This window comes from Sminthopsis crassicaudata, chromosome 2 (assembly GCF_048593235.1).
Source record: "Sminthopsis crassicaudata isolate SCR6 chromosome 2, ASM4859323v1, whole genome shotgun sequence".
Classification (NCBI taxonomy): domain Eukaryota; kingdom Metazoa; phylum Chordata; class Mammalia; order Dasyuromorphia; family Dasyuridae; genus Sminthopsis; species Sminthopsis crassicaudata.
In genome coordinates this window covers 539166318-539185952 of record NC_133618.1, presented here as the reverse complement: position 1 = coordinate 539185952, position 19635 = coordinate 539166318, and the positions used below count along the sequence as shown (strand labels likewise).

The window sequence follows — 19635 nt, the reverse complement described above, 5'->3', positions numbered from 1 at the left end:
AGCGGGCAGCGACCTCTGCCTCAGTGGATTGCATTTTTAATTAAGGATTTCCAGCGGCTCTTTGGGATATTTACAATTTCCACCCATGTGTTGAAACCAGCGTTAAAGGGAAACTCCTCCAAGTGCATCCAAAGTCTGGGACCTGATACGGAGTTGGCCTTTTTCAGCATAAAAATCCAGGGTTTGGGGTTTTGTTTGTGTGCGTTATTTGTCTTTTTACTTTTCTATATCTCTTTTTTCCTGGGGGGGATGAGAGTGATTCTCCCTCTTAATCTGCCTTTTGGATCTAGCAACTCTTTTGCTTAAAAAAAGCATTTTGCTTTTTAAAGAGTTTAAATATTTCGTGTGTGTGTGTGTGTGTGTGTGTGTGTGTGTGTGTGTGTGTATTTTTTGCTTTTCGACCCTTCATACAACTTTTAAAGAATTGGTGGTCGATGCAGGGTATTTTTCACCGTGCATTTCCTGCAGCCCCCTTTAACCTCGGGGGCCGTAGCTTAACTGCGGGAGTGACTTTACAGCCGGGGTCAATGTAGCACCCCCACCCCACTCCCTTGACCACTTGCTGTTGCTTTCTCTCAAAGTTTTCCTACCCACTCACCCCCTCCCCACCCATCCCCTAGTCACCCCACCCCCGGAAAGTTCCCTCATGTTGCAGCTCTGTTGCGATCTATCGGCGACAGGCTGTGCAGAGTTTGCACGGCGAAGCACGGCGGAGCTTCATGTGGGACTGCGAGCCGTACAATCACCGCCGCGCTGAGGGTACGGACCCCCAGTAACTGGAGACCTCCTCCTCCCCCCCACCCCTGGCGCCAAAGGATATCGTATGTTCAGGTCCAAACGCTCGGGGCTGTTGCGGCGACTTTGGAGAAGTCGTGTGGTCCCCGACCTGGAGGAAGGAGGCGGCGGCGGCGGAGGAGACGAGGATGGGAGCTCCGGGAGCCGCGCAGAGCCGGCCCCGAGGGGAGGAGAAAGGGGAGGCTGCAGCCGCTCCGAAATCCGCCCGGTAACCTCGCGGCGGCCCCGGGAGGCAGCAGGGCAGCGAGGCGCCCAGGGCGCAGGGAGGCGCCGGCGCGCGGGGGGCCCCCTGAGGCCCATGTCGGAGCCTGGGGCCGGCACTGGGGCCGGGGGCTCCTCGTTGGAGGTGGCTGAGCCGGGAGGCCCTGGCTGGCTGCCGGAAAGCGATTGCGAGACCGTGACCTGCTGCCTCTTCTCCGAAAGGGACGTGGTTGGTGCGCCCCGAGACGCCGGCGACCCTCTGGCCGGGGCGTCTCTGGAGCTAGGGGCTGGCGGCGGGAGGAGCCGGGAAGCCCGTTCCCGGCTGCTGCTGTTAGAGCAGGAACTCAAGACGGTCACCTATTCGCTGCTGAAGCGGCTGAAGGAACGCGCTTTGGACACGCTGCTGGAGGCGGTGGAGTCCCGTGGTGGGGTGCCTGGCGGCTGCGTCCTGGTGCCGCGCACAGACCTCAGGCTGGGCGGCCAGCCCGCCCCGCCCCAGCTACTCCTGGGCAGACTCTTCCGCTGGCCTGACCTGCAGCACGCCGTGGAGCTCAAGCCCCTCTGTGGTTGCCATAGCTTCAACGCCATCGACAGCCCTACCGTGTGTTGCAACCCTTACCACTTCAGCAGGCTCTGCGGGCCAGGTGAGAGGAATTGGGGGATTGGAGAAGTGGGCGAGGACGTCCTGGAGTCATCCTTTAAGGACTGAGGTTGGGGACCCTATAAGAAAGCGCTAGAGAAGCTAGGACTTAACCGGTTTGTTGGGAGGCCTGGGAAAACTCATAGGCAAACCTTTCCTCCCCCTTAACTGACCAGGTGTGTGTTTAGTTAACTACAGGATCCATGGGGGAAAAAACAAAAAACAAAAAAGAAACCTTTTAATATAATTGGGTTTTTATTGATGTTCGCATCTAAATGGGTTCCTCTGTGTGGATAAGTATGCGCCGTAAGCATACCTGTGCTCAGCATACCTGAGTTTGGGTTGAGAAGGAGGTCTATTTGCAGATTATAATTGATCTTTTTGGCGTTGAGAAAGCAAGATGGATCGAAATGCACTTTTAACTCATTTTGGGCCAGGTATTCAGCCTCACTCTCCAGGAGAATTTTGGGGGGGGCAAGTATGGACCTACTTTAGGAAAGGGGATTGTTTGTCATCGTAATCTTCTCTCTCTACTCTCATCTTGATGACAGCAATGATGAATGTGAATGTGAATGTGGAAATAGGCAGTGGAAAAATAGACTAAGAAGGGGAGAAGTCTATAATGAATGACCAAACTGGAGAATCAGCCCGAGTAATAATAGTTTACTTTTATGTAACCCAACTCTGCTTTCCTCACGCCTACTTTATGAGGTAGGAAGGATAATTCCCATTTTACAGATAAGGACACTGAGGCCGAGGGACATCATTTGCTCAGTGAGATCATACAGCATTAATATAAGCTTTGAAGATAGGACTCTTAACGTTGGTTTTATAGCAAAATCATTGCTCTTTCCACTGCTCAGGGTGATGGTAGTATGGGTCTCCATTTGTCTATGCATTCATCGATGTCTCTCTTCACATACATGAGAATGGCACCTAACCAGTGTACCTTTCTGTGTCTACACATTTATACTTAGTCGGTGCCATACTCCATGTGTGCATTCCCTCCGTGCTCCCGTGCATATAATACTCTTACATATTCATTTGTATTCTGTAACATTCTTCCTTTCATTATTTTCAAAAAAACTTTAAAGAAGTGTCCCAGTATGCCTGTTTATACTGAGTGATAACTCACCTTGGCCCATCATCCTTACTTTCAAAACTTGTAAAGTACCTGGATGTACTTCAGAGATGGAGAGCTAAGTTTTTGTTGTTAAACTTTGAACTCCCTCTCTTCTCTTCTCCCTCCCTCAGTTACTCCTCTCTGCCCCTATTCCTTTTCTTTAACTCCTTCAAGCAGACTTTCTGGAAAGGATGGGATGGTTTAACCCTAGCCTTTTCTCTGTTTCCCTATCATTGTCTATAGTAACTTATGCTTGTCTTTTCCTTCTCTCTGCCCCCCTCCCCCATTTGCTACTAGTAATTAGATCATACTGGCCCACACCTGAGTTAAGGGATGAGTACTTTGGTAGGAGACATTAAAAAAAGCCAGCCTTACTATGTTCTTATCATTCCCTCCCCTTCTACTATCCATATTGTCCTTCACTGACTAAGTCAATTTACAGAACTTTTAAGCCCTTTAAGTTGGGCAAACATTTTCATTGGTCTTTAGTTTACCAAAAATGGGAACCCTCCCATCATTGCATCCCCAGCTTTAAAGCTCTTTTCTCAAAATCAATAAATAAGATAAATTTAGTTTGATCATTTCATATTACCCAATGAGAAAATTAGGGAACCAAGAACTTAACTGATTTGATTAAGAGTCTCATATCTAGTTATACCTCCAAAACCACAATCCAGGTTTCTTGTCTCATAATCCAGGGACCTGATTAAGCTTCATTCATCTGGGGAAGACCAGTGAATTCAGGGGAGAGGAAGGTTGTTTCTGTAGCACCTTCATATATCTCATTGAGGGGCTGTATGGGAGAAGTGGTTAGCTCAGCTCAGGCTTGTGTGGGGATTGATCCTTCTGGGTAAGGAGTGGGGGAGGAGGGAATGTGGATAAGAACTGGAGAGTGGCTTTGAACATTCTGCTTTAAATGCTGTCTCTTGATACAGTTCTTCACTGTACTTCACTCCTCTAGATTCTCTGAAACACACACTTTGTTGTTTCTTTGTTGACTGTCAGATTCCGATGCCTCTGGTCCACTTTGAACCAACAACTTCCCCTGGAAGTGTGGTTTCCCCCATATCCATACCCTTTGATTCTTGTTTGCTTCCCCTCCAAGTCTTTGAAGGAGGTGATCCCATCTTTGGCTCCATGGCTAATGTCCTGTCCCTGACACTTTTCTAGGAGAAGCACAGAACTTTTGAGCCAATAGGAGCCTTAGAAGCCATCTAGTTTAAACCATTCTTTTTTTAACATTAAAAAACCCCCTGAGATCTAGGAAAGAGAAGGGGCTTGCTCAGAGCCACACAGCTTCTTAGACCTGACCTGGACTTCTAGGAGCTTGCTCTCTTTTTCCAGTCACTTGGGCACAGGAAATTTCTGAATTTGCCCCATCTAGAGCTGACTCTTGCCCCCATCCAAGGTTATTCCTTGGCAAGACTTTTTCCTTTTCCTTTATATCAAATAATAATAATAATAAAACATTCTTCATTTAGCACCTCCTATGTGTAAGGACACTTTTCTTTGAAGGATATAGAAAAGTATATGCCAAATTTCCTATTCTCAAGGACCTTCTAGTGAAGAGTTGGGGAGAGAGGAAATAAGTGAATGAGGTTGGATTTTAATAAAGCAAGACAATATAAGTGCAAAGTGGACAACACAAACTTTCAGGATGATACTATGGAAGTGAAGAAGTAGGATTAGGTAGTCTGGGAAGGCTTCTGGGAGGAGATAGGCCTCTAAGGAGGAGGTTTCCCAAATGAAGCTTGTAATCTATCAAAGAAATAGTGGTTGTAGTATTTGGGGCATAATAATAATATAAAAGATAATAGCAGCAGCTAACATTTATATAGCACTTTAAGATTTGCAAAACACTTTTCTTGTGGCTTTTGATCCTTGCAACAACCCTGGGAGGTATGGGTACTATTTTTGTTTTCATCTTATAGATGAGGAAACTGAGGTAGAGTTTAAGTGACCCATCTGGAGTCACATTCCTGGTCAATGTCTTAAGGTTGAATTTGAATTAAGGTTTTTGTTTTTGTTTTTGTTTTTTTAATGTTTGACTGGGCCACCCTCGATGCCTGTTTCTGATGTTGATTTGGGATATGATTGCAATAGTGGATACTAGTTCCCCTTCTAAAAATGGCCAGATCTTGGATAGTTTGATTTTGATGGTATTTTTTCCATGGGGCACGGAGGGAGGGGGGAGGGAAGGATATAGGACAGAGAATGGAGTTTTAGAAATTAATTTTCTGGGTATTGGCTCTTGTTTGCCTGTAGGAGGTGCTGTTACAGGCTACTGCAGTACTCACCAACCCTGCCACCCCTAAATCAGCATTAGTGGTCCTGGATCCCATAGCCTTCAAGATAGCTGGTGATAATGAAGATTCACATTTATTTAGTGCTTTATGGCTTAAAAGAGTAAAGCCCAGAAGGATGGGTAGGTGGATAGATAACCCAGAGTTAACTCTCTCCTGGTGACACAGGAATGGAAATTTATGGCTGAGGACTTGGGTCTGTTTAACTTCCTTGTCCTAACTGATGGTTTTGGGGCCAGAGGGTCAGAGGTGGACGATCCTCCCTCCCCCTCATTCTCCATCTTCTAGCCCATCCCAGAACTTTAGAAAGCACATAGCTGATGCTCAGAATCCCTCCATATTCCATGCCACTAGGAGGAGAGAACATGAAACAATGATGTAGGGGGAGACCTCTGCCCATGTTGGACAATGATAAGAGAAGATAGACTGGCATGGGCAGTCAGGAAATTATACCCAGTGAGGTATGCTGCCTCCAAACATGAAGATACAAATAGATGTTAATACATGAAAGTGTACACATTGTACAAGGCAGGAACATACGACAGGCACAAATACAATTTCAAAGAACAGACCATCCAGAGTGGAATGCATGGCTAGGGTCACATAGATGCCACAAAGATATATTTGCATGAATAATTGGGGAGGGGAATAACTGAAATAGGCAGGTACCATCATAGTGTAAGATGCATATATATTCACACTCTCAAAAGTTAATATGCACACTGATACAAGAGCAAGGAAACAAAGTCACATATAAATAACTGCTAAACTGCAAATAACAGATACATTTCTCACAATGAAACATATAAGTCAACATCTTAAAGCTTAGAACTGCAAACATGAACATGCTTGCATACACACAGGGAGCATGAAGGCAACACTACTGCACTTGCCTACATTTCTGATACATTCCCTTTGAACATTTTTATCATTGGGTAGCAATAGTGGACCTGGAATCAGGAAAACCTGAGTTCAGATGTTACCTTAGATACTTACTAGTTGTATGACCCTGGGTATGTCACTTAACCCTGTTTACCTCAGTTTCCTCATCTGTAAAATGAGCTGGAGAAGGAGATGGCAAACCACTCCAGTGTCTTTACCAAGAAAACCCCAAAGGAGGACATAAAGAGTTAGACATAACTGAATCACAATAAAAGCAATCGAAGATTGCTACCCCTACTCCCCCCAGGAATTGCTAGTCTCTTCCTACCTAGGGATGGGATCCCTCTAGATCTGTCTGTTTCTCAGTCCCCAGGGAAATGCTTGCTCTCTGCTCGGTGCCTATGTGGACGGAAATTTGAAGGAATACTTTAATCACGGTTCTAACCTGTGTTTAAAACTCCTTTCTACTGAAAGTATCCATTAACTTTGGAATAAATCTCGGGCTCTTTGCTTCACCACTTTTTTTTTTTCTGTAATTATATTCAGTAAATGACTATTATCTAAATTACGCTGGAGAGAGAGAGACAGAGAGAACTTTTAAATGACTTTAGAAGACAGCCTAGAAAAACACAGGTTTCCCAGGCAAAGAATATAGGAATTAAAACAGACTAAAAAGTTTTTTTTTTCTTTTATTTGGCCTGGCATTATCCCTTTGAAATGAGATCAATTTCAAGTTGTGCTTAAAAAGCCCTTTTTTCCCCCCTTTCCCCCTTTCCTAAGGAGGTCCCCTCTGCTATTTAGGTGAAGAAGTGGTGATAATATGCAGTTTGCATATTGCTGGCGCCAGCCGGACTAGCTGTTTATCTGACTGACGGGGGAATCTAGGCAATTAAACTCCTGCCTTTCTTAAAGCTGCAGTGTCTCTTTTCCAACTTGTCTTCCTTTGTTGCTGAGGCACTGGCTTCTCTGGGATAGTGGGGGAAGGTACACTAGCTGGAGGGCTGAAAACTGGCCCCACAAGGGGGTGGGAGTGGAAAAGCCCCGGGCTAGGGGCATGGATCATTTCCTGTGAAAGATGCAGAGGTGGAAAGGCAGAATCAGACCGAGAGTCCCGAAAATACAGACCACACGAGTAAGTTGAAGGAGTTTTAACTATCTCCTGGCTTACTTGAGGTCCAGATCCTGAAAGGCGAAAATTCCACCGGGAGCTAACAAAAGTCACATCTGTGATGAATGCTTTCCTTCGAGCTGACTGTAGCTCTGGCTTTTTACTGTAGAGCCCTGAAGCTGGAAGAGATTCCTGGATTTTATGCAGATGGATAGCTGTCTGAGTATGTAGGAGGATTGCCTAATTACACTGCTGCTTGCATTTAGAGAGGCCCCGAGGACTCTGGGAGTTCCCCCTTAAGGTTAAAAGCTTGTGCATTTTTATTCTCCTATAAAATGAGCCCACAGCAATAGCTGCAACAGTCAAACTTTTTTAGAAATGTAATTCAGAGTCTCTCTGTTTCACCCACCCAGTGCCCAACCTTACTCCTTTAACTTGCGTCACTCTTTAGCCATCTGAATGTCATAATGGAAAATCAGGTATCCAATACTTGCTAGTGTGGTTTGACAAAATTCTGTTGTTGGTGACCCCTTCAGAGGATGTGAAAATTATCATCCATTCATAGCACACACCTCCCAGGTCAGATCTCTCTCTTCTTGTTTAGTTAAGGAAAAATAATTCTGACTTGACAAGACTGAAAGAATGTCTGGGTCTTTTTTATCCTCACTGGGAATCAGGAGATGTAGGTTCCTTGCCCTGGAACTAATTGTCTTGCTTTAAAATACAAAACAAAACAAAACTTGTATAGACTCTGCTCTCCAATTCATGGCACACAGTAGGTGCTTAATGATTGATCAACAAGCTGAGTAATATTGATTTTTCTAGCCTTCAGTTTTCTGATCTTGAAAATGTGTGCTTTGGAATTGGTCTTATGGCCTTTCCAGGCTTTATTAGTCTAAGCCTTTGTCTAGGTCACTGCAATGCAATCTGTTCCACTCCCTGCTTTTTTACATGCCCCTAAGAGAACTTACAGGTTCCCCCACCTCTGCACTTATTAAATGGTTCATTGAGCACCATCTTGGTAAGGTAGATATAGGACAGAAATTCTTTCTGGAGTTTTATTGCAAGGGCCTCAGTTACCCATTTACACTTCAAATTACACAACTTTTCTCTCTCTCTCTCCTTCTCCTTCTCTCTCTCTTCACTACCACATCAGAAACACTGTCTGGCATGCATTTAGCTGGGTTTTAATATCACAGGCCAAGCCCAGCTCTAAGGAACTTGTGTGGTCAGAGTACTGATGATTTAACTCCAGCCTAGGGGGACTCTGATGGCTCCCATTTTGGCCCCGGGTGTTCTGTTCTCCTGGGACTTATTCGAGCCTTTGTGGGGATATTTGGCCTTGGGACTTGGAGGAAAGTGTGATTTTAAAAAGAAGCTGAAGAGTGACTTTTAACTACAGGCCACACCCATTATTGCCAAGTTTTCTATTTCCGATTCTGTGCCATAGGCATCTAGAGGAAGGTTCATATGCTCCTTTTTCTGTCATGAATAAGATGACTTTAATTCAATGAGTGGATTTTTTTTAAATGATCCAAAATATGAACACATTATGAAATTATAGGACATTGACTGGAGTGCCTCTGCCCCATCCTATTCGTTATTTCCTGTGTATCTAAGCACAGAGTTGTTGTTGTTGTTGTTTTTACCTACAGGTAATTTATCAATCCTCAGTTATCCCCAATCTTCTCTGTTTCCCAGCAGTCTGTATTTAGAGAATGAATCTTTGGAATGATCAGAAGAACTTGGATATATTGAAAAAAGATCTTCTGGACTGGTGCCCAAACTTGTAGATTAAGCACTTGTCCAGCCTTTTTTCTTAAGAGTTTCTTTTAAGATCTCTCTGTTAGTTTCTTGCCTGACTTTAAAATTCAATGGTCTGCTTGGATAACGTTTTTAGGTCCTTTTCCCCTTTATCCTTATTGACAAACAGCCCCAGCCATTTGTCAGCATCAACCACAAACATTTGTTGAGCACCTCTTCTATGTGGAATACTATGGGGCTTTGTTGTTAGACATACAAACTTCTGGATTGCAAGCTTTTTGTGGGTAGAAATACCAGTCCTTTGCCATTTTGTATCTTCCCTTCTCTCTTAAGTCTGTCAGTTTATAATATAGCATTACCTTGCTTATTTATAATAGGCACTCAATAAATGTCTATTGAGAAATGAGTGAATGAATAAATCATGATACTTAGCCAGGAGGGGGCTCAGCAGTTCCTTTCTTGGTATACTACCTGAGAGGGGCAAGCAATGGGATAGCCTAAACTTGATTTGGAGTCAGAAAAAGCTTGATTTCCTACTTGACTTCTCCTGACAGCTTGACAAATCACTTCATCTTTGTGGGTTTTGATTTCTTTCTCACTTAAAGCAGACATTGGACTAGATGATTTTCTGTACACCATGAACCATCTTTTCCCATTCTTTCTTGAAACAGATAGAGAATCCTGGATTCCCCACTTGAAAACTCCTTTGACTTTCAGAATCAAGGTTATAAAGAGGGGAAACTTAATTTAATGCAGGGAGCAAAACAACTGCTACTACTACTACTACTAATTGTGCCTATTATAATTATGAAAAATACTTATTACCCGTTGGGTCATTACTGATACTCTGGCTAATAATAGTTATTACTGGGTTATTACCACTGAGGTTTTGTTTGAGTTAGGGAGTTGATGGCATTTAGTTTCATTTACCCCAAATGAAGGGTCATTTCATTCATGCAAATTGTTACTTACTTTAGCAAATTGTTACTTCCCTTAAAACAAGAGCCCAAGGAATTCTTCTGAAGGCAAAGTATATGTTTTTAAAGGGGAGTATTTTAAGCAAATGAATGGAAACAAACAAAAAAAAATCCCATAGAAAATAAAGAGATACAGATTTTTTTTTTTAGAGCAGGAAAAGCTATAGATCTATTTCTTTTCCCTCTTCTCCTCCCCCCCCTCCCCATGGAGAAAGAGTAGAAGTATTTCATTTGTATGAAGTCACACTTCTTATTAATGGAAGAATTAGAACTGGGGTCTATTTAGTTTGGTCTAGGACTTTTGCCACTTTCCCATCATAAAGAGACAAGCCAGTTAAGGATAAAGTGGTTTTTTTGTTTGTTTGTTTGTTTTTTTGTTTGTTTTTGTTTTTGTTTTTTAATAATTCACTCAACAGTATTCAGTCACAGTTGACTTTACTGCTCTATTGTATCTCTTGTTGTAATGTATAACCTTTGCTTAAAAAAATAATTCGCTTTGATGGTATAGACAGCAAAGCACAATGAGGACTTCCTGGCGTCTCAGAGTAAGTTGCTGACTTAGATATGGGTTTGACTATTATGACAAAACTAGAAACTAGTCTGCAGCATCCCATTCCGCTGGACTATTTTTGTATTTCCTACCTAAAGTCAGAGAAACATGAAATCCAAGAGGTTGGACTTCCATTGTGCCCAGCCCTAATCACTATCTGTCTTGTTTTCCAGAATCTCCACCACCCCCTTATTCTCGGCTGTCTCCTCCCCACGATGATCGAAAGCCCCTGGGTAAGTAAATCTGCTTTCTCTGGAAAGGATTTGTTTCAGGATTCTCATTAGAGAATCCATTTTTGGACAAAGGTTCCATCCACCTTTGACCTGGAGGAATGGGGCAAATATTTCTCCAAGTAACCAACTCACAAAGAGTGAGTTAGAGGCAGGGCCAGCACTAGAACCCAGGTGTCCGAACTAATTCAGTGTAACCCATCTGCTTCTTTGATACTCTGATTTTAAGGAGTTCAGTCATATTTGCCTTATTCCATCCCTATTCCACTGCCCATATTTGCCAAACCACCTAACATTGTGATCTTGCTGAAATTCCCACGCTTTAAACTTGTGAAAACTTCCTCATCTTGCCCATCTACTGTTCCTAACCTGGTGTGGACATACCTCAAACCTGCCCCTGGATATCCCAGAATATATAACTAGGACAGTGGTACTCAGAAGCTTATTGGAAATGGAAAGTTATGTACCATATTATCTATTTTAGGGCCCTATATAGCTATCCTGGGGCAGCAAGGTGGCACAGCGGATAGAGTGCTGGGTTTTGGGTCAGGAAGATCTGATTTCAAATTCAATCTCAGAAGCTTCCTATCAGTGTGAGCTTGGGCAAGTCATGTAATCTCAATTTTCTTATGGATTAATGCCTTGTCAAGAAATGATGAGCCACTGGAGAAGGAAAGGGCAAACAATTGCAGTGTCTTTGCTGAGAAAACCTCATGGGCAGAAGTCTGCAAGGTCATGAAGAGTTGAGCATGGCTGAAATGACTAAACAACAACTATTATAGCTGTTGTAGGGAAGCAGATTGACAGTGATACTGATTTTATAATTATTTAAATCTGAGGCTGTCAGTTGAATCTCCATGCTGTTAGGTGTTTGTATGAATCTTAATCTTTCTTTATATTCTATCCCCCTTCTATGATTCCCAAGTTTTAACTGTATGAAAATAGCTTACCTCCCCCCCAAAAGAATGGAGTAATGCCAGGCTGCTGGTTTTTGTACTTTTGAAGAAGTCCCAGAGGGGAAAATAAAATAACTAAAGTATCTTACTACCTTATAACCTCTGAAGTGGGATATTTCCCTCAGCCTGGAATTCCTTTGCTCATCATTAACCTTTGTGTGACCTTTAAACATTGGACTGTCATGGATGAATGTATTTCAATCTATCCATCCATGTGGGGCTAGGTTTACTTCTGCCTTTTCTTCCCATCTTGTGTACTTGTACTTCTGCTCCTGAGTTCATATTTATACTAAATATGTAGGGCATTAAATCTTTGTCAAAAGAGGTTGTTTATTCCCTTTGATTTATGCCAAGAATTTCACCTGAGCGGAAACAGCTTTGGAACATCTGGAAAAGAATGCTGATTGGTAAATAAAATGACTGGCTTAGACTATATAAAAGCATGCATAAGTAGTCTTACACATTGGTAGATAGTGCTATATACATATTTATCATAAAAAGAATAAATACTTTGTAAAAGACTTAGTATAAGGCATAACTGGCCCAGCAAGTTAAAATTCTGAGGGTTTAGTAGGTTCATGAAATGAAGCATTGTGGATTTGGTCTCATTTAATAACCAGTAAGAGCCTTATTAATTAACAATGCAGAGAGAACCCTGGGACAGAATCAGAGAAACTATGGATATAAAGATTGATATATTGGTACCCCAGTGGATGATTCATTTTCCTGAATATCAATAGAGTAGCTTTGTGGGCTTTCCCCAAGGGACCAGAACTTATCAAATCAGATACTTTTTTTTTTCTTTTATTAAGCAGGGTACTAGTGACATACATTCTAATAAGCACTTGAAAATTACACTTTTTTTAAAAGACTCCTTCATTATCCTGTTTGAGTACTATGTGACAAATAATTTGAACTCTCCAAAACATAGACTAGTGGAAAGAACATTGTAAATGTACTAAAGTGAATTTAAGAGTAGAGCTTTTTGTCAAAAGACAAATTTGCATACTACTATGCAGTGTGCTTAGAAACTACCTAGTTTCCTAATTTGACAGAAGAGATTGAGCCCAGACTGGGAAAGTAATTTGCCTAAGATTGTTGTTCAATAAAGCACCTTAGAAGTAGAAGAAGGAATATAGAATCTTATATTTCTTGATATTCACCCTCTGTGGTAGAGGATCTTACCAAATAGAAACCAAAGTCAGAAGGATATGGTCTGATTCAGGCCTTGTAGAAGGAATGGGCAAATATAGACATTTTCCTTCTTGAACAGGCTTAGGGCTGAGGTTTCTTGACTCCCTTCCCTTTCTCTTCCTCTCATCCCATGCTTAAAATAATTATTTTCTAACTTAATTGAGTAATTCCAATGACAAACAGGACAGTACAAGACTGGTATAATAAAGTACTGAACTTGGGATCAGAAAACCCTTGTCCTAGCTTTCAACCTACTTCTACTGATTTACTAGCAAGTGAATTGATCTCTGAATTTTAGTTTTCTTACTTGTAAACTGTGGGAATTGGTCCAGATAATTTCTAAAGTCCTTTTTACTTCTAGGTTCTATGATTTGCTCTGTTTAAAAAAACAAACAACACACAAGAAATGTGGTCCTCTTAAAGGATGCCATGCTGAGAACCCCAGCCCTCACCAAATATATGCAATCCGAAGTCATGGGGTGTATCCCGCAGTCTTGTTGGATGGCCATTGAAGATGGCCTATGAGAAAGGGTCCTAGGATGGCTATGTATTTATAAGTCCATAGTAATGAGGGCAAATTAAGTAATGGAGTTCATGCTTCTGAAATGGATAATGGATGCATCTGAAAAATGACAAACCACCATCATTACTGATCACCAGTATAATCACAATGTTTTGTGTGTATACTCAGAAATAAGTAAATAAGAAAATCCCCTTCTAATATAGTGGCAGTATCCTCTGAGATGCAGCTTTTTGGAAAGAAAGTAACTCTGAAGAGGGTGATATTCTTTCTCTGTCTTCTCTCTCTTTCTTTTTCTGTTTCTGCCCGTCTCTCTGCTTCCCTCTTGCTTTTGCTTTCTCTCACTCTCTCTTTCACTTTCTCCATTTTTATTCTGTCTTTCTCTTTTTGTCTTTTTCACTCTCTCTTTCTCTCTCCCTCTGTCTCTGTTTCTCTGTCTTCTCTCTCTCTCTCTCTTGCTCTTTTAGTCTCTCCTCTTTTTATCTTTTCTCTTTGTCTTTCTTTCTCCTCCCTCCTATCTCTCTGCCTTCTCTCTCTGCCTCTTTCTGTCTTTCTCTTTTTTGCTCTCTTCCTTGTCTTTTTCTTGCTCTCACTTTCATTCTTTCGCTCTCTCTCTTTCTTGTTTTCTCACGCTTTCCCTCTTCAGTTGGGTTTAAGTGACTTGCCCAGGATCACACAGCAAGTTAGGGTCAAGCATCTTAAGTAGGATTTGTCAGACTCCAAGACTGGTGTTCTATCCACTGCACCTACCAATTGCCTTGGGAGGCCTTTTTAATAAAAGGTCTGGTCTTAAGAATCATTGTGTAGGAAAAGATACTGGATTTGCGAATTTAGAACCTGGGTTCAAATCCTGGTTCTATTCCTTTACCTCCTGTGTGACCTTGGATAAGTCACTCTCCCTGGGTCTCACTTTCATCATCTGCAAAATGACAGGCTTGAGCTGGATGATATGTGGTCCTTCCAGCTCTGTGTCTATGACCATAATTATGCTTCAGCCTACAGTGGGGTCCCATGTACTCCAAAGGCAACATCTTGTTGATCACTAGACTTGGAGAATCAGGATTCAAACTCTATCTCTGCTTCTTTATAAGCATCATGACCCTAAGCAAGTCACTACATTTATATTGCTCTCAGTTTCCTTATCTGCAAAATGAGACATCAGCCTCATGATCTAAGATCTCTTTCATCTTTGACTTTTATGAAAGTCTTTTTTAGGATCTTCCTTATGTGTATCCGAGTTTTAATTTTCTACCCCTTCCAAGTCAAGATGTTTTTTAACAGCTAGAAAATTTTTAGTCCTTTGGTAAACATCTTAAAAGGTTTTTTTTCTTTTTAAACCACATTATTTTTATTTTTTATAAACCAAAGGGAGTCAGTTTATTTCTGGGCCACTGTAATCATATGCAGACAACAAGCTAAAACATATAACTAAACATAGTCAGCATCTGGCCAATGGGGCCGGGGGAGGACAAATTGGTTAATATTTCATCTTGTTCATCCCTTTTCCACTCTCACCCCCAGGACATTTGGTAAAAGGAAAAAATGCAAAGGACACCAAAGGAATTCCAACTAACTCATGCCTATACTAGGCTACTCTGTTGCAAGATGAGGCATTGTGGCCTAAAACCGTAATAATGTCTTTTTGAGGAGGGCAAGGTTTACCATCTGGGGATCCAAGGTATCCTTGACTGATTGCAAAAGGCAGTAGTTATGCCAGTAGTATTTCTGAAGGAAATCCTTGCAGATAAGACTTTCCGACAGGCTCTGGTAACCCTCACTGGGTAATGGGGGACAACATCCCTGTTGGTAGTAAAGGCTATCATGATCCAGGAAAATTTTCCAAGTGAGCTTACCCTGAAATGAATCTATTTGTTAAGTAAACAGAGACTGTCCAAGAAGCAGACACTCAAAGAATTTCCCTTCCAAGCCTAATTATGCTGCAGATAGGGGGAAAAAAAGAATGAACAGCCTATGAACTTGTTAAAACAACAGGGCTGAGGTTGAAATCTGCTCTGTGGGTCGGTTTGATTGAAAAAAAAAAGGGAAGAAAAGTTAATCTGGGAGCAAACATTTGAACGCTTAATTAGAGGGGTGTAAGCAGGACAGAGTAAGGATGACTGTTAACTTGTTAAAACAAAGTTTCCTCAGCCTCAGCGGGGAGGAAGGAAGGAAGGAAGGAAACAAGAAGAAACAGCTTCAAGAATTTTAATGGTTGTAATTAAGTATAGCAACTATGAATTGTTTAGGGGCTTAATTTAACCTTACTCAAGTAAGCACCAAGTTTCTACTTGTTCGATCCCCTGAACTTCATTTATTTCTGTGGTCAAAGCAATTGAGACTTTTTTTCAGCTTGTAGGGCAGTGAAGTAGAACAGCAGCGTTTTCCTGAATAGTTAGGGGGCAGGCTGGCTTTGTCTGGTTCCATCCGGGGATTGGGCTGAAGTGTCAGGAAGTTACTTGGGATAACCTGCCTTTTTGGAGGAAAGACAGACAGAAAGATAGGAAGAAAGAGAGAGACAAGGAAACAGAGAAGAGAATGTGAGTTCTTAGGAGAGAAAATATGTCACTGATTTTTGTTCCTTCTTTTTGTCTTGCAGATTTATCTGATTCCACGTTGTCTTACACTGAAGCAGAGACCACCAATTCCCCAAACATCACTCCTGGTGAATTCTCAGGTTGGAAATTTTCATTAACTATTATTTTCATGTTAAAATGTAAAGAAGGGGACAGGTGCTTGGATGGTTTAAAATTTTTTCTTCTTACTTTTCTTCCCTCAATATTCCCAACCCTCCCAAGTGGGAAAATTGCCAAACTTTGAAATTAAATACAGGCAGTTCTTAATTGTTGTAGGTTCTAGGGATGAGAGGAATGCATAATAAAAAGAGAAAAAAACATTAAAATCTTTTAGCTGGTAGCTTCTATCTCCTTCCCTTCCCAAATATGGGACGGGGTATAGAAGGGAGAGGAATATCAACTTTCTTTTCATGAAGGAGACTCCTAAGGTTGTTGCATATTTCAATCTCTAGTAATTTCAACTCTAGTAATAGTAATTCACCTATATGTGAATGTAGTCATGAGTACATAAATCATATTAATGTATGTATAGTAGGTTTTACATATACTCTAATCCAATCCTTACTACACATGCACATACATTTCTTCATTTTAGCTACTAATTCTTTTTATCCATCGTCTTAGAAGAAAAAAAGAATGCATGAATTTTTCTTGTATTACTCAATGACCTCTCTCAGTATTGGGGGTTGTTTCATGTGCATCAGATAGGCCTCAAAAAGCCAGAAGGAATGGGACTGACTCAGGCCCTAAAGGGAGTTACAAATGTAGAAGACTACAATATTATAATTTCAGGATTGAGAAATGAGTGCTAGTATGAGGAGCATAGAAATAACTGAAAGCATAAGGGAGAAACCCTGAAAATGGCAAGTTGGCTATGTGAATCTCATTGTCTTCCATCATGGTGGTATTTGAAGGTTTCATTAAAATTTCTTTTTCAAGAAGTTAAGGCTTGAGGTGAAATGCTGAATTGTGGGAGTAGGATTTTCATGTTAAAGGAAGTGCCTACATGGGGCATAAGACAAAGAAATGTAGAGCTGGGAAAATGACTTGCGTTGGGGATTTTGTCTTCTCTGGCCATCAATCTCCTGATAGGTTTGAAGCCTTGAAATAGTAAGTCCAAGTAGAGAACTGCCAACAGAAGATGTTCATCTTATGCTTGCTTCTATTCTCTGTAGCTTGCTTGGAAGAAATCCCCATTTCCTTCTGTCCATTGATTCTCTATTTTCCTCTCATCATCATCCTTTTCTTGTTAAAGGCCAGGTACCCTCTCTCCCCAAAAAATTATACAAAAAGTTAATTTTCTGTTTAATTTTGTAGACTCAGTATTTTAGAGCATTTTCTTTCTCATTAGCTCTTCTACCTACAAAATAGACAGGACAATTACAAAAAGAGAAATAGGCAATCCATCCCTTTTTTTTTTTTTTTTTTTTTAAATTTCAGCAAGGCTGGTGAAAGGCACTTCTGGTTTAATTAAGGTTTTTATTTATGAATATTTATTTCTACCCAATTCAACCTAAAATATATGAACTTGCACTTAATTTTGTTTTAAGGATTTTGTGCTAATCTCTCTCTTTCATACATACACACACACATATAGACACAGACACAAAATAATTTAAGATAGTTTCTGGGTTGTTATAAGGACATAGGTTACAGGATCTTAATTCTAGACTGAAAGGGGACCTTAAAGGTCATTTTCTCCAGTCTCCTCATTTGCAACTGAGGCCCAGAGAGATTAACCTTGTTAAATGGTACTGGATATATGGCCTCTTATTTCCGACAGCATGTATGGGGCCAGTTGTCATTGTCCCCATGACCGGTTGAGCTGAAGTTGGACCAGAGAAATAGGTCCTCTAGGATAGCAGGTAGCCTCAGAGGACCATGGAGTGTCCACCTTGGGAGGGTCAGTTGAAGGGTTTATCTTTGTGTTTGTCATGTCACTCTCCAGGAGTGGGTCAGCTGCCAGGCACTTGGGTCTCATCATCTTCATGGAAAAGCCTTTAGCTAATTGTAGGTGACAAATGTATGAACAAAACTATCTAATATATATTGATTTTTCCTGTTTAAAAACGGTCCTGAGTTTTTGAATCCATGATCCTCACGGATAAAGGAAATAATAGTAATAAACAGCTAGCATTTATATGGAACCTATTGTGTGCCAGACACTGTGCCAGGCACATTTGATTCTATAACACATCTGGGAAGTGAGTGCTATTATTGTCCCCATTTAATAGTTGAAAAACTGAGGCAGACTTGTTAAACTCAGGTCTGCCTGATTCAGGCCCAGAACTCTGCCCACAGTCCTGCCAGTACTTGAGGGTTTCCTTGACGGAGCTGGCACTTTAATCCTAGAGCAGGTCTTCCTGGCACTGTGTGCCAGCTCTGAGTGATGGTGGGTTAGCTACTGTCTCCCAGAGACGCCGGCTACACTTGGGAATTCTGCTTTGGCTACTTTCCTCACCCATCCTCAGCCTTCTCTGGCCGATGACTCGGGGCTCAGCCACTGGGCCCAGTTATCAGCCTGAGGCTCCCTTGGTGCCCTGGAGATGGGCCTTCCCGCCGCACACATGGCTTGTTACTGAGGGTAGTTTCCACCAGTATTGGCTTGGGCATGAGTTACAGAGCTGGCTATTTTTAGCCAGGCTCCAGTGTCTGAGCTCAGCTTTCCTGTTGGTGTGGCTAAGGCCCATTTTGGGATTGAGGGAGTATTTAGACACATCCACGGGTCAAAGGCAAGTAGCACTGACATCCTGTAGGCAAAGGCTAGCGAGGTCCCCAGCATGGGGGCTGCCCCTCCTGAGTCCTCAGAAAAATCACAGTGATCAGAAAGTTTGTCTCTAGTCTTTTCTTGATTCTCTCTCTGTCCCTTTCTTTTACCTCTAGGCTTCTCTTTGTCAGTCACTCACATCTGTTCTTAAACCATGGGGTCCCTTATTTGCTAATGGTCTGGGATGCTTCCAGTTTATTTACCCCAATCCCAGAAAGACCTGTGCTCCAACATTGCCCTTCTCTCCTCCAAATTTTCATTTCTCAATTTATTTGCTAAACTCAGTGGAAAATTCTGCTGTTATTTGAGTAGAGTAATTCATTCTAAGGTGTGAATGAGTGATAGGTATAGGGATTAGAGATAGATATTTATTCAACTCTTAAAGTCCTAATAAATAAATTCTTAAAGGAGCTTAATCTCTAACAGAGGAGCTCAAATTGGCCCATAAAAAGTTAAACAAGAATACTGAAGGGAAGGTGTTGAGTGAATAAAGGAAAAGGAACAAGGTTTTGACAAAATTCATAGGAGGGAAAAATCACTTTTTGGAGATGGGCCAGAAAATGTTTTGTGGAGAAGAAATGTGAATTGAAGAGTAGGGGGACTTTCTGGGCAAAGGGAATGGTGTTTAAGGGTTAGAGCAGAATTTGGTTGGGGGAATGGTTTGAGGTAAGACTGGAGAGGTAAGTAGAGATATGCAGTTGAAAAGAGGAGCTTATTAACTCAAAATACTATTTAATTAATGGAATTTAGAGGTGGGAGAGACATTTTTAATAAAAATGGGGGAGAGTCCCATTGTACCTTGCTGCCATGTTTCACTGTTCTGGAAGTATAAAGGCCATTAGTATGGAAGTATGTCAGAGGTTGCTAAATCCCTCTTCTGAATCTCTTGGACTAATTTTATCATTATACAAGGCTTCCCTCTCCAGACCCCAATTCATCTAGTTTGCCCAGGGACTTTAATATTATTTAATGACAGTATGCAATGGATCGAATTTTCTCCATCATCTAGGGTGTCCTCTGATAACAGGTACCAAAAAGGTGATGCTTTAAGG

The 19635-nt window shown here is 41.6% G+C and overlaps 1 protein-coding gene across 1 annotated transcript in view; it reads left to right on the top strand.

Moving 5' to 3' along the window:
• The first annotated feature begins 343 nt into the window (after positions 1-343).
• SMAD6 (SMAD family member 6) overlaps positions 344-19635 on the top strand; it is a 104597-nt gene continuing 85305 nt past the window's right edge. The window contains exons 1-3 of the mRNA XM_074294739.1: positions 344-1640; positions 10517-10576; positions 15840-15917. Of these exons, the coding sequence (XP_074150840.1) occupies positions 824-1640; positions 10517-10576; positions 15840-15917 (955 nt within the window). The 5' untranslated portion in view covers positions 344-823. The remainder of the gene's footprint in view (positions 1641-10516; positions 10577-15839; positions 15918-19635) is intronic.